Source organism: Temnothorax curvispinosus, unplaced genomic scaffold, assembly GCF_003070985.1.
Source record: "Temnothorax curvispinosus isolate PA1 unplaced genomic scaffold, ASM307098v1 QBEX01009183.1, whole genome shotgun sequence".
Taxonomy (NCBI): Eukaryota; Metazoa; Arthropoda; class Insecta; order Hymenoptera; family Formicidae; genus Temnothorax; species Temnothorax curvispinosus.
Window position 1 is genome coordinate 122,595 of NW_020218963.1, and position 15,352 is coordinate 137,946.

General features: G+C 43.2%; 1 protein-coding gene across 2 annotated transcripts; it reads left to right on the forward strand.

Annotated features, from left to right (window-relative positions):
* Positions 1–56: 56 nt before the first annotated feature.
* Positions 57–15,304, forward strand: LOC112458786. 2 transcript variants are annotated; one of them, XM_025022588.1, is made up of 10 exons: positions 57–143; positions 2,235–3,005; positions 9,053–9,444; positions 9,845–10,199; positions 10,416–10,948; positions 11,181–12,119; positions 12,386–12,489; positions 12,593–12,788; positions 12,879–13,106; positions 13,270–15,304. In XM_025022588.1, the coding sequence occupies exons 3-10, from the start codon at positions 9,064–9,066 to the stop codon at positions 14,428–14,430; spliced, it is 3,897 nt and encodes a 1,298-aa protein (XP_024878356.1). In that variant the 5' UTR covers positions 57–143; positions 2,235–3,005; positions 9,053–9,063; the 3' UTR covers positions 14,431–15,304. The 2 variants fall into 2 exon arrangements, with proteins under 2 accessions (XP_024878356.1, XP_024878355.1); XM_025022587.1 differs by lacking the exons at positions 57–143; positions 2,235–3,005 and adding exons at positions 4,391–6,194; positions 6,848–8,263.
* Positions 15,305–15,352: the final 48 nt, after the last annotated feature.

Genomic DNA, 15,352 nt, shown 5'->3' on the forward strand with positions numbered 1-15,352 from the left:
CTCGGGGGAGGGAAAATGTCACCTGAACCGCAGGATCTTGTATGCAGAATCGCGCTCTCTCATCGGTTCGCCGCGTTGTCGTCTCCCTCTGGAATAGTCTGGAATCGTGCCGATTGGCACCTTGACACCGCGGACGGCGAAAGGTGAGAAAAGGTCCGGAGTAACCTGATAGGAACGCGGGGCGAGACCGTGCCGAGCGAACGTCGTTAACTGTTTGCCAACGAGTAACCATCTAACCATTCCTTTGTTTGTTCGATAGGAGGAATTATGCACGGGGATACAGGTGGTCGATCGTGTTACCGGGCTCGCGTTTCACGCTTACCGCGAACGGATATGGCGATAACGGGCAATAATCTCGTAGATGAGGACCGTTGCGTTGACCTCGAAGAAAGCACGAATATTCGAATATATATATCATCCGTAGAGTCGGGGTCTGTTAGCGATAGGAATCGATAGAATTTGCCGTCCATTCGGAATACAAAAACATTACGCGTTATATGTATTCTCTCCCTCGCGATCGCGAATACATATAATACATATAAATTGCATAATGAAAAGGTGCATATAGTATATATGTATAGCGTACCGTTGTCCTAGCTTATGAAATAAGAATGGTTGCGTGAAAGAGAGAAGGAGAGGGAGGCAAAAGAGAAAAAAGAGGGGAACCTCTCCCTCTTTTTTTTCTTCGCGAGTAATACACGTGAAATTACACTTATCGATACGTATATGCGTACGCGCCTCGCGCGTGAGCGAAATTAAAGCGGAGGCCACGACGAATACACGGGATCGGCAGTCAGATAAGGCAGATAAAGACGTGTTTCACGCTATCTGAAACGCGTCTGTTTTTTTTTTTCCCCCAATGCAAGCGATCGATCAACAATCGCTACCGGAAGCTAGAAGCGACGACGTGTACCCTGCGTACGTGATATTCACGTCTGTCCACGTATTTCCGACGTGGCCTGCGGGGTAAATATTTAAATGTTTATACGTATTAAAAATTGTCGCATCACACAGTATATTCAACGTTGCAACCTCGCCGCGCCGTCGCGCGTCGCCCTCGCGTACACGGTCTCACCCTCACCCCTGCACATGACCTTCCCCGTCATCAGTTGCCATGAGAACGTAATTCATATTCAAGATAGCGCGTAGACTCGAGCTATATACTCTACTCTCTTTTCGCGTGTAATTTATTTCTCATCAACATGAGTCATCGCGTTTTTTTTACTCTTCGTCATCATCTTCTTTATTATACCTCTTTTTCTTTTTATTCTTCTTTCTTCTTCTCCGCATGTCGTATCGCACAAGCGGAAATATACATTGTAGAATAGCTCAAGTCTATCAACTAGGAAATGGCGTAGCAACTTTGTAATAATTATCCGATCAATAGCGAAGGATAGAAGTTTCGTGCAAATGGCTAAGAGTCTTGGAACAGCAATTCGAGACAAAAGACAATCGATCGCCGTGTGTATAGGGACGTGCTTTACGTGCCCATGAGTTAAATTTAGCTCCAAGTTTAAATCCTCGAGAGAAGGGAGGAAGAATCGTCGATCTAATTTGGAAAAAAAAATCAGATTTTGCGCATCTTTATGCTTGTGATAACGGATTACGTGTTCTTCGATCCCTGTGAAAGAAGCATGAGATATAGAAATCGCGTGTTCAAGCACTATATCGACTATGATAATAAGTAGCATTACATTTGGATTCAAGGTACTCGTTATACGTGTCCTATTTATACAGAATGGGTCAAAACTCATGGTACGAGGCTTCGTCTTTGAGAGATATAACTTTGAAAATTGGAAAATTAATAATATATTTATACTTTTTTAAACTTGAATGACCGTCAACGATAATTTCAAAAGTGACTGTTAGCATAATAATAAGAAAGATACGTGTTATATTTAATGAAATAATTCAAAACAATTAAAATAATTAAAGAAGATGTGTGTATATATATATATATATATATATATATGCAAAATATCAAGGTCGCTTTTATTATTTCAATGGGATGTAGCATCTTTTTGATAATCATCAAGACAAATTTATTGACACGTACCTATAATCGAAAAAGATTTATTTTATCATGTTAATTTCGAAGCAACCCTTATTTCGATTTACCTCTTTCGCGATTGTACATAATATTTCAGCTCATTTACTGCATATATACGACATTTATTTGCTTTTGACATTATGAATGTACTATTCGATAAATAATTTCTGCGTCCACCTTGCAGATCACGTCATAATCAAGCGTACGGGTCCGCGGAGTAGCCACGAAATAGAAGATTCACGGGCGTCGGGCGCAAGTCGTCGTCGCTGATCCGAGGGAGTCCTAACGACGACAGCCCCCCACGGTAACGACCTCGGTGTACCACGTGGCGCTGCTATGTTGTACCTCGCCGCGGCGATCACACTCGCGTGCCGCACACCGGCCCACACCGGCTCGCTGCTCGCTCCGGCGCCGTGGTCTGTCGCGTCGCGCCGCGTGCGATACATCGACGTCGCGTCGTCGTAGACACGAAATTACACACGGCAGATCATACACACGGGACAGCTCAAAGTGATGGATTATCGATAACGTAAATCTCCTGTGTCTGCCGATCTATAGATAGGAACGTTGTCTCGTTTGGAGAAGTTAACACGTTGAAACGAAGAATGGAGATTAATAAAAATTAAATATCGAACCTTGTCGCTTTAACTTATAAATATTAAAATTAGTTTTGAGTGACTGGAAAAGTACTTGAGTGATTATAGAGAATCCGACGCGTCCGCTCTCAATCTGGAGGCGAATCTTTTGATGTGTGGTCCAGCAGATAAGCGTGAAAGTCAACATCCGGATTAGCTAATGATGTCTGGATGGGATCGCAAGTTCGTGATTCCAGTTGTGCACATCTCTCAGTAAGATATATACCATGAGTTCGGAGGATGACAGCCTGATCATCATCGTCATCGAGGAATGATATGATAAGCAAAGTCGCAGATTGTTCTGGAGCTTCGCCTATCAAGTGAGTGCTCTTTTTCATTTAGAATGTATAATCGAATAATATTACCATGTGCCAGCTTTATGTAATCCAGATAGCCTTGAGGTGGAAATCAATTTTCTCGATAATTTTCCTATTAAAGTATTCTCGGTTCTCGACGAACGATTATCTGTTAAATGACCTTCTCCAAGCGTGCGCTTAATTTTTCTACCTGTTTAACAAAGGAGCACGTACACCTAAACGGATCAATATGATTCAAATTATGCAAATATACACTGCTCACCTTCATCCCGTTCTTTACTGTTTCGCTGCTCAACAGTTGCGCTCGCTCGCAAGAATTTGAAGGATATCAACGCGAAATCGCGCGGTTTATCGGGCTCACGAAACTTTTCAATCGATAACTCGCTTCTATAAGCGTATATATACGTTTATAAGCATAGATAGATCGTCACCGGTAGGGTTTCCAGGAAGAGAGCGCGCGAGCTGACGATTTCTTTGCGAGCCGGCCGATCTTGTCCGGATTTCGTCGATATTCGCAAAGGAGGATATGTCGATGACCCTTATATACCCGGACGTAGATATCGCCGACGAAGCAAAGGCACACGTTCGCTGTAAAGATCTATCTATAGACATAGCATTCATCAGCCACATCGCCGCACATGTACAATGTCGTTGTCACAACAAAAGAAAACGACTGCTTTTCGTTATCGCCGCTCATTGACCATTACTGGTTAATTAAAGTTAAACGTGGCACGAGAATTTCGACGTCATTTCCGAGCCTAATTAATTATACGCTTACATCTCTCTCTCTCTCTCCCGAGTCGAGAACGGATGAGCCCGATATCAATACGGAGCACCGTGACATAATATCGCCGCGCGGATATTCTCGTAAGCAATCCTTCGAGACGAGCGTGCGATCGAAGACGGGATCCTCCTTTCCTCTCTTCGAAAACTATATTACGCGCGTTAGAAAGTATCACTCAAAGAAACGCTAGATACTCTCTCGGAGTGGGATAGTACAAGGTTGCACTACGTACATACACTAACTAAGCGGACTTATATAACGCAGAACTACAAAGAAGATACCTGTAAGTGGACCGGTAAATTATGAAAGAGCCTCTTTTCTCTCTGCGAAAGGGTTCTGCTGCCTGGTTATACGCGTCACGCTAACATTATTCGCGTGGGGTGCATGAAGCATTCATCCCCTCGTATTGACGAGGAGCTCAAAAGTTTCCCGCGCCGGCCGCGACTTGGGAAAGGCCGTGGAAATTATATTTTACTTCATCTTTTGCTTTAACGACGACGTCGAAACGAGTCTTTTCCAACTCGGAATGCCGTTGTTACGAACGAGTTTTATGTGCGCTTGCGAGACTCGTCAATCTAGCCAAAGTCCTGTAAAAATAGATATAAAAATTCCAAGTATAGTTTCTAATGGAAATCCGCACGAATATAGAAAACGGGCCAACTATAAGAACCAGCGCGGTAAATGATGCGCGAAAGTTTAATTTATATTTTTATTTTACATATTTTACAACCTTTGACTGCGTGCCGATTAGATTTGTCAGACTTGAAACACAGCTCCGGTTGGAGTAGTAAAATATCCCCCCTCCCCCTACACCTAATTAATTCGATTCGATTTACCGCACTGGTTCTTATTGTTAGTTAGATATAAAAATGATAGTTTTCTCGACGTTGATACCATTTCGTTTCAAACAGATTAATGATCAGAATCTACTTAAATCAGTTTACGATTTAAGATTGTAAAATTATATTCATGTCGATATTTAACGTAAATAGACAAAATATAAATCAAGACGGAGACGAAAATGCGCGCCAAGTTTTACGGCGATACTAGCTGCGTTTTTATCATCACGTACTTATCGTTAATCCTTGAACGACCGTACAACCGCATAAAACTGCAGATAAGTGAAGCATTAGCAGCTCTGTTGCTTGTAATGGGACCAAATACATTTTACAATCGAGGCGTTTAAAATATAAGTATCGAGTATCGCGCGATGCTTTTCGCAGAGACATAAAAAAGATCTCTCCCTTCGAAATTGGGACCCCCTTGGCACCTCCTTAGGAATCCATTGGGAACCTCTTGGAGTTTCGAGGATTCCTAAATTCCTAACTCTGCTGGCTTGATCGATTTTCAGAGAATTCTTTCTCTGAAATGAGCGGGAATGTAGCGCCGCGTAGGCGCGCGATGGAGTCGAGGAAAAAAAAGTGGTTGTGTGGAGACATCAACATGATCGACTCGCGTGTCCCTTCTCCGATCGTCCTTCCGCCTGCGCCGGAGGATGCGCGTCCTGACCGGCCAATTGAAATACGTCTGTCGCGTCGAAGGGCTCCCGAAAGAGAGCCAGCCGTCACGCGTGTGGTGTTAAATAGATAAGAGGGGGGAAAAATATATTGCTCTATCGCTTCGCCGGCCCGGCCGGCTAGGCTCGCTCCTTCGCATGACAGTCTACATTACAGCTCTGTGACACACGTGGAGGAGGGATACCGTGACCGACGTCGTCTCCGCGTAGAATGATGTTCGGCCGGCGGTCCGGCCGGGACATTGAATAAAACGTCCAAGGGTTCCGCTATCCAGGACGATAACGCTGTAAAAGTTTCGGAAAGAGTTCAGACAATGCGAGGTACCGTCAACTGTGAGGATTTGTGCGAGTTTCTGTGAAAACTGGAATAGAAAAAAAGAAAGGGAGATAAAAGAGGCAAAAGGTGCGGTATTATGACTCAGAGAGGACAGATGTTTGTAAAAGAAAAGAGGAAAGAAGAGGAGAAAGAGAAAAGTAAGGTGTGAGGTTTTTTACCTTATTGCGGCATCAAGTGGCGTCTTCGAGTTGAGTGGGTGGCCGACACGTGATTCCTACTGCAGTGATACGATGATGTAAGATTCGGTGTGGAGTATACATTAACTCGCGGATGCTAACGACGGAAAGCAACGATAGAAAGTGACAATGAGAAGTAAGTCTGCGTTCGTAAGCTTCGTTGCTGTGCATCAAGCAGAGAAGTACGTCTTCTTCGGTCTTATATATCTTTCGATATAATATGAAAATTATATATCGAAACATAAATATCTTGGTAACGGTAAATTAAGTGTGTGATGTCTCATCTATATGGATATTCACGATGTCATCGTTTCGATGTCACAACTCTGCACGATTATTTATCGTATTCGTTTAACGACGCCGAAGATAATTTGCAAAGGTAATTTGCATCTGTGTGCTTCTTTCGTTATCAAGATTGAGGACGTGACCCCGATGAATGGGAACGAAGTCTTTTAACGGTTAAATATTTCCTTTTATAATTCCTTATAATCTCTAACAAATTCCGTTATATTTTTTACCTGGAAAAGATAACGTATAAAAATAAAAAACAGGTACAAACGAGCATAATGCAGAGGAGCGTCTTATTGCTTAAATATCATTTCAGAAAGAAAGTAAAATCCTTTAAAATATATTATAATATACGTCATATATATATATATATATATATATATAGGGTCATAAAATTTAACAGTTATTTAATAAATGTAATTAATTGATAACACAAAGTGCAACTTTATACAAGTACACAAGTAGTGAGAATTATAAAAATATATTCCTAATATTTTTATTTTTGGTTATTTCATCAAAGAAAATAAAAAAAATAATTTACTGTTGTAAATTCCTTTGTAACTATGTCACTATATATAGTGTAACTAATTAAGTGTAAAAATAGATTGAAGGTTTCACGAATTAGATTACGAAATACCGGCAATTTCGTAATCTAAACTATGAGCTCGTTTCTATTTCCATGCTCGTTGCCAGTAATTTTGCCTAAACGTTGATTATCGCATTATTCAACAATTATATTCGCAGTTGTAATGTTAAGTTGACCCTACGGTAATTACATCTGACTCACATGCAACGTTGCAACGAAGAAAGTTTTTAGTACAGACTTTTTTTTCGATTTTCGATTGCCACGAGGGGGTTCGCTTCTTCGGCGCAACCGTGAATTTCCGTGCGAGGAAAAAAAAGACAAATGCGTGTGTGCGTCCAACAAGAGAGCAAGAAGGTGGAGCAAGAGGGGCGTGCATCGCGTGCGAAACGTAATTTCTCCCTTTTTCGTGTGTGCTGTTGCTGTAAATGTAAAGCGAAAGACACTCGATGCACAGTGCGTATGAGGAAAAATCGATAAGAATCGATAGAAGACTTCTGACGAAAAAAAAAAGAAAAAAAAACACCATGCAGAACGGTTGACATGTAGCGCACGAAGCTTCGCAATTATTACCTTCCCTTTCGCGAGCGCGAGCGTCTCTTCGCTCCCGTCTCCCTCCCCCCCCCCCATATATTATTTGCATCACGAGACTTTGTTCAACTTTATCGACCAAAACAGCTAAAGTATACCGTTGGCTGTTTAATACTTAATTGCCCTTCTATCAACTCTCCCCTCCCCTCCTCCTCCCCCTTTCAACCGTAATTATTACTGCAACGCGTGTCGCGCGAATGCAAGGGAGGAGGATGCCGTTCATCTGAATAATTCTAAATGCGACTGGAACACGAGATGTTCCGGCGTGCCACTTACCAAACTTTCGGAAAAATCCTCGAGTCTCGTGTCACTCGATTATAACTTGTAACGCGTAAGAAAAATGCGGTCGCACGATCAGCATTTGGCCGTGGCGCAGAAGAGGAAGCTCTCGTCGGAGGATAAATCCAATCAGTCGCTTGCACCTATCGCTAGAACTCATTGGCCCAGGGTCACGATATCCCGTAGTAAAAAGCCGCACGGCGAGTCTAATGATACCGGGAAGAGCTTATCCCGATTCGATGGGTGTTCCACGGTTATCGATGCGAACGACACCAACGTCATCGCCTGCGATATCGTTGAGCTATTCTGCGAGAATAGCGACGGCAGCAACGAAGAAAGGACGGCCTGTCCACGGATTTCCAGTTCGACGGAACTCGAAGAGGACGAGGTGTGTGCCACGTGCAAGGATTGCGTGGAATGTCAGCTGCTGCAGCAGGATAGAGCCGCCTCCGCTGCCGCAAAGATACGTAAAGCCAAAGGGGGCTTAATGAGCGGGCAGGACGAAGAACTAGCGGAACATCTGGATTATTACGAAGGTGACGTCGGCGACGTAGAGACGGCCTCCACATCCAGCGCGATCGTCACGATAGAGCACCGGGAAGCTCCAGTTCTCGTGGATCTGACCAACGAGGAGTCTAAGCAAGCTACCTGGAAGCAGACGATCTTGAAACGATTCAGTAACGCCGAAGAAAGCTCGGAAATGTCGGGTGAGAACGTATCCTACCCAAGTAACACGTCGTTGATCTTTAGCCTCGATATGTCTCGGATATATATTCAATATATTAAATAATATATTGGCGATGACACATGTGCACACTACGACATCGGCACAAACGATGTATATAATTACTCTCAGAAAAATCAATTAGTAGTATGTATTAAACTCTAGTGTCCAATCTTCTCCATTTCTTCAATGCCTTTTAACATTTGGTTCCGTGCGAGGAACGTAAATAAGAAGAACGTCTTCAAGGAATACGGAATCTGAAAAAATATCCTACTATAAAAAATTTACGATAAAAATTGACTGGATTTGTTAAAACGCATTTATCAGGGGAATTAAGAATTTTGATGCGTGCTATAAACTAAATTGATAAAAATAGATTAAAATATCATCCGCATTAATTTGCATTTGTCACCTCGATTAAATAGCCAATAGCCTTTCGAAACGTTGTGTTCATCATGCTTATTTAAGGCTTCTGTTTACTCAGAAATAGCCTCCAAGAAGATGACGTGCTGAATGTCATTAATATCATTAAAACACGTGCCTTTTCTGAAAGTAAAATTAGAATTAAAATCGAGAAAAGCTATTTTTAAGAAAGATGTCGAACGATGCTTAAAAAAAAATCGATGTAACGAGATATTTTAATTAATATCAAGTGATGAAATGTTGAGAATTTCTTTTTAAGTGACCCGGACGATTTTGGGGTAGGTCGAGAGGTCGTGCGTCCTCTCTGTCGTGTCGATGATATCTAACTATGAATTCCGTTCTATTCCAGAACCTCGCATCATGATAGCAGACAGTTCCAGCAGATTGCAACGCGGTAGCACGGGCAATAGCCTGGCGACCGCCTTGAGGGATCGTGGTCCTTGCGTGATCCCTGTGCAGCCTAATCGCTCCCTACCGATCCGACCAGCGCCGCCGATACCGACGAGGTCGGCGGCATCGATAGTAACGTTGCGGAAGACACGCTCGCCGATCCTCAAGCTGTCGAAATCTGTAAGCCTGATGGACGTAGTAGAGTTGCAATCTCCGAGCGGTTCGTTGACAAACGAACTGAACGACGTCCCTTTCGGGCAGCAGGATGGGAACGGAGAAGGAATGATGCTTACGAGCGAGCTCATCGATCGCTCGGACTACATTCTTCCAGACATGAGTAATGTCGTGCAGGTAGCGAAGCGAACTGGCCTGAGAGTTAATTTTTTGTTCTTTTCTTTCCCCCTTCGAAAAAGAAATAGTTATTTTCGAGTGTACTATATTTTTAACAAACGCGAAACGCGAGACTTCTTCGTCGTTATATGAAAATGATTCAAGAATACAATGCGAATCAAAATTTGCATGAGTTAAAAAATTACTATATACTAGAGGATCTCACCAAGTAATATTTATCCGTCGCTATGGTTTTATATTTGTTCTATCGTTATGGTACACGGATTGCAATTAAATTTGACTAATCGAAAGCAAGCAATGTCTGTGGATTGAAATTGGAAATTAAAATTAAACATCAGCTTTAATAGTCGTGTATAATCCGCTTTAATTATACGACTGTAGGATGGTTCACACGTTACAGATCACGAAAGAGATCAACAGCGTTAAAAGAAAAAACAGCCAAGATCCGGACAGAGAATATGAGAAAGAAATTACCAAGGATGCGAAGAAACGGAGAAAATCCCACGAAGTCGATACCGGCCACATACGCGACGAACGCGTCAAGAATATTTTGAAGGAGTACTCCAGAACTTGTTCCGGCACGTTGGCCGACAAAGGCGAAAGAAAATTGCAGCAGCATGTAATGGTGAGGCTGTGGGATGACAAGAGATACTCGTCACCGGTCGTAGTGTCGACGACGGAGTCAGAGGCAGAAAAGAAGGAAGCCTGCAACAAGGTCGTGCCGCCTTTAAGATTGAAGAAAGTTGTGCGCGAAGGTATTTTTTTAAATATTCAATATTTAATTAACATTTCCAGGAGTTACATGAATAAATTTATCAATATTAATTTAGATTATTTAATTAATTTTTCTACCAAGAGATAATTGGCAAATTTTTCGTTCCAATCCAATAAAAATAACTTGCACTCAGCGCATTCAGGAAACATAAATTTCTTCACATCATTATTTATTACTTGTTTGCTTTTATTCTCAGCGAGCGCTATCGAATATCAACGTAGAGTCGAGGTGAACGTCGAGGGGAATGAGTCCAACTATCGCATTGTCACCGGCGCCACGCCACGTCCGGAATCTCCGTCCGGATATTCCGCTACCTCTTTCTGGAACAGCGTGGCATCGGAGAAGGCACTCGAATCGTCGACGGGCAATGCGTGGGATAAGAGCCGGCGGTGCTCGCCGAAGAGCGACGGCTACAAGATCAAGTACCGTCGCAACCGGTTGCGCCAGAAACTGCGGGAACTGCGAGGCAAAGCATTGGAGCTTTCGCGGGAGATGACTGTGTGCAATAACGCCGCCAACACGAGCCCGCAGCGTAGCACCCGGCTGCGGCAGATGATGAACTGCTACGAGAAACAGATCGAGAACATATCTAAGCTGCTGTGTAAACTGTCTGCCTCCATACCGCCCACGACCGACACCGACGATGTCGTCGTCGATCTCGACTATGAAAACGAGCTGGATGAGCATACGTCAATTGAGAAAACAGCCGTTGACAGTGACGTCACACAGGTAAGTAAAATGACAGGAATTGAATGAGGAATTGGGTAAAGTGTAGTGTTTCGTGTATAAAGTCCTTTTCTTCTCAAATAAAATAAACTTATATTCTCGCTGAGAAGACCGTTAAATCCGCAGATCCGCGAAACGGTCGTTGGATGCAAATTGATGTTCTAAAAAATCAATTTTGTCGGTTGTGTTATTTTATACAATATCATTTCCATTAATTAATATTTATGTTGCAAAGGTAAATGGAATATCCAGAAGTAGAGTTTCCCCGTCCCCTTCTCCGGAACCGCCGAAATTGTCGCCGCGTTCTCCCATCGACTACGAGAAAAGTAAATCGCCCGATGCAGTGAGAGACAGTCCGCCGGTACTACCCAGGGTTTACATAGCGATCCAGCCGACTGCTCTCGATTGTCTCAAGCAAAATCTGACTGTTACTAAAAGCTGGCACAAAGGCGACAGCTCGTTGAGCTCGCGGATCGAGAAAGAAGTCAAAGTGAGCGATAGGGATCAAACGATAATTCGCGACGACGTAATAACGGTACCAGTTATATCCGCAGTTTCATCGTCCGAGTTCGAAGATCCGAGAAACAGTACAGTGGAGTGGGGCGAAGAGGAACCTTCGTCGAAACTGAAGCAGCCGGAAATCGAGGAGAAAATTTCGAAGGACACTAAAACATTTGGCGATATCAAGGAACGTCACCGACAAACGACACCGACGATACCTTCGGACAGTTTTCTAGGTTCGACGATGGACGTCGACATAGATGGAAGGGACGTGAGAGACACGAAGGAAAGACCCATCGTTCAAGGACATCTCGATGAAGTGACACAGGTCTCGGAAACCATTGCGAACAAACAAGTTGCCTGTGAGAAGCAAGAGCTCGAACAGAAATCAAACGAGGCTCTACCATCCACGTCGATCGTAGAGGAAACTAGAAAAACAACGGAATACGGGACTTACAACTCAGAAGAAAGAATTAATGGTAAGAACAGGCTGGTCACGAGCACAGTTACGGCTGCACAGGAAGCGTCAACGATGGTCGAACGACTAGAAGTACCTGCTGCCAATGTAACCAACATCCTGCAACTGCAGTCGAATTATTACGGCTCACCGCCTGTCGCACGCGAAAACGTCGTCTTCACGGACGTCATACAAAATTCGAGGGACGTGCAGAAGGTAATCTGCAAAAAATTATTTAAGATTAATAATGGTCGTAATGCGCATAAGTAAATTGTCGTAAAATATTGAAATCGATAAAATTGCACGTATTATTTAGATTTCCTCATATTTTTTCGTTAAATTTGCAAATTATTGTATATAATAATTTAACTGTGAATAATTGATTTCTCTATATCATGTTATGCTGTTAAAAGCTTGTGCAGTTACAAAAAAATAATTATAATCCGATTTCAATAGTTAAAATGTATTTTGTGTCCTTTTAGGTGACGTCAAGTATGAGTCAATCCGCGGCCTTGGATCCACCAATGCCTCTGGGATTCACTCAATCTAGGTCTGCCGTCAGCAGCTCAAACCAACACTGTATCGTGTAAGTATAACATACGTGTTATATAAACCTAAATTTGATTTATGTAAATATATATTAACTAGTGTTTTTTTTTTTTTTTTTTTTCACGCAATCGATGTATTAGTCTGCCTAATAGCTGCAACAAAGCCCTTCCGGAGACTACCAATCAGCGAAACGATGGAAACCGCATCATGACGGAGCAATTTCCTACGCTGGGCAATTGGGTGGCGCGAATGTCGAAGAAACAGGCTACCAAGTCGAAATCCAAGTTGCAATCTGGGATAAGCTTACCAACCGCATCAACGGCGGAGGCCGCTCGCGTAAGTTACATTTTCACTGACAATTTTGTTTTTCTTCGTTGATATCGATTCTCTACTGACGAAAATTTTCTACTGTTCTTCCGCGCACAGATTCCAGGAGTGGAGGCGCAAAATGTCCGCTCGAGTGCATCGAGTAACGCAAGCCGAAACAACATAGTCAACGTAGCGCCGCAATGGAACACGGAAAGGTGGCAGCGTCAGCAACATCAGCAACGTCAGCAACAATTATATGCAGCGGCACCATCGGCCGTGCCTCCGGTGAGACCGGGCGTCTGTCCACCTATCTCGGTTACCCAGTTCTATCCGTCTAATTATGCGGTAAGAAAAATTAAGAAGATCCATAAATTAATCAATATGCAAAGGGAATGCATTTGCTAGATATATATTTTATATTTATCAGTTGTTTAGAGAACAAAGGATTTTATCCGCTACAGATGCAGTTATCTCGTCATTTGATAATTCAGCTAGTTTACCGTTGCAGATCGATCCTTATGGTAGCGCAGCTTTTGGCTATCACTCAGCGATATGTCCCTACGGCGATTACCCTTATCACTCTCGCCTACACGCTACCGCCGGACCGTCTATAAGCGGCTATCAAATAGGTCCCTTACAAGATTCACACGCCTCTTCGCTTCGCCAGATGCAGCATATCGACAAGCGTTACCCTGCGCATATGCAAAACACGGCGTCTCGTCATTTCACCACGGATCTCCTAAAGTATTCCGGCACGTTATCAGCGAGTGGCTATCAACACGCTGCGGCTGCCGCCGCTGCTGCCGGCTTAGATTACGATCGTTTGAGGACGGCGACGGCTGCCACGCAAAACAGTACCGCGCCGGCTTGTCTACCGGGGCTACTGTTACCGCCACCTCCACCGTTAACCGCCTCCGCGCAGCAGACTTTGGCACGCACTTCCCTGGCCGGCTATCCCGCGAGCAACGGCAGGAACAGGATGATCCCGGATGTCGTTGCTGCGGCGGCAGCTGCTGCGGTGGTTGCGGCAGCTTCCTTCGGTCGACAGCGCGGTACGTTACCGTCATACGGAAGAACCGATACGGAAATGGTATCCGGAGGCATCGGCGGTGTCATGGATAACGAATCCTCGCAACTGATGGCGGCGAATAGAGTGACAAATCGCGAGCATTTGCCGCAGGAGCAGGTGCAACCCGTCAGCACCGTCGGTGTCGTCAATGTGGACTCGCGATTGAACAACGGCGGTTACCGTCAACTGCAGAATTTAATATTGGACAGATTACCTTACGTAAAGGCAGACGATGCTTATTCCCAGTCGTCGACAGCGATCTTCGACGACAACGCGCAAGAACCGACGGTAGCATCCTCGGTGTCCACGTCAGCGTATAAGCCCACTACGATCTTGGCATCAAATAGCCCGTTGACCGCCAAAGAACCCGCGCGGAAAGAGAGTCGCAACTGCGAAACGCCACATCTGGGTAAGATAAATCGCACTCCGGAGACTGCGAACATTTTGGAGTGCTCTAATTGCGGCCTCACCGGTTCCATGTTCAAGTGCCTGGGCTGCGAGACAGCCTTCTATTGCGACGAGAGGTGCCAAACTCGTCACTGGAGTATCCACGTAGAAAAATGTCCCAAGAGAATGCCTAAATTAAAGAAACTCGTCTGAGAATTATCGTAGAAATTACGAGAATCCGTAAACAACGTAATGTCTGTAAAGTATCAACGAGTTCATTTAATGACCAAAACAACAAAGCAAGATAAATGAACGACATACGAGATGTGTGTCATTGTTTTGATATTCATATATTTTCAATGATAATGTATGTACCTCTAGTCAATGTATTATAAATTATAACGAATGCGACGTCTGTGTCTTGCACGCGCATCGGATTTACACCACGAATGTGATAAAGTGTGCTTGGTCGTAAGATAAACGCTTACTGTAATTTTATGGAATGGTACTTGGTTCACAGTCTGATGTTCTGCTTTGTAAATTATGAACTGCGAAATACAAAGAGTTCAGCACACCTCGCATTATACCTTACTATTGTGCGGTAAATGACGTATGTATTGTGCTATAATACGGAAAGTATAAGCTCATCGATATATTGTACTGTTGTAATGTAACGAATGTTACGAACGTGCTACCTCTCATGTACCTTACAGTCATAAATCATTACAGTATAGTCGTGTAATGATTGCATACGACTGCACGTTTAGACTCTTGGTTCTTTATTGCGATCATATTAGATATGTCAGACAAATTGTGTGAATTCTTTTTAAATGTACGTGACAAATTTGTATAATTTTTTTATCATCGATGTCATACTCCAACGTGGTTGCAATGAGGAGCCTTACTGCAAAGTCAGTAATTTGAAAAAACAATGTGTGTCTAAAAGCAGCTAGTAAAATATGATCGTTTTTACAAACATGTATTTAAGAGTCGCGTATCTGTAAGCAATAACGCTTATTATATATTTGTTCCAATGCTTCTTACGTGTTACATAATCATAATCAATCTTTTTATACTTTTGTAACAATTTGTAAAGAACGTGCAGCACCGCAGTTTTATTAAAATGGATAAATGG

What these genes read in the sequence shown, in the direction of transcription:
- LOC112458786 (XM_025022587.1), top strand. Translation starts at nt 7,618, where the DNA reads ATGCGGTCGCACGATCAGCATTTGGCCGTGGCGCAGAAGAGGAAGCTC. An exon ending in AGAAAGCTCGGAAATGTCGG is followed by an intron (nt 8,264 to 9,052) that starts GTGAGAACGTAT and finishes GTTCTATTCCAG; the next exon opens with AACCTCGCATCATGATAGCA. An exon ending in TTGACAGTGACGTCACACAG is followed by an intron (nt 10,949 to 11,180) that starts GTAAGTAAAATG and finishes TATGTTGCAAAG; the next exon opens with GTAAATGGAATATCCAGAAG.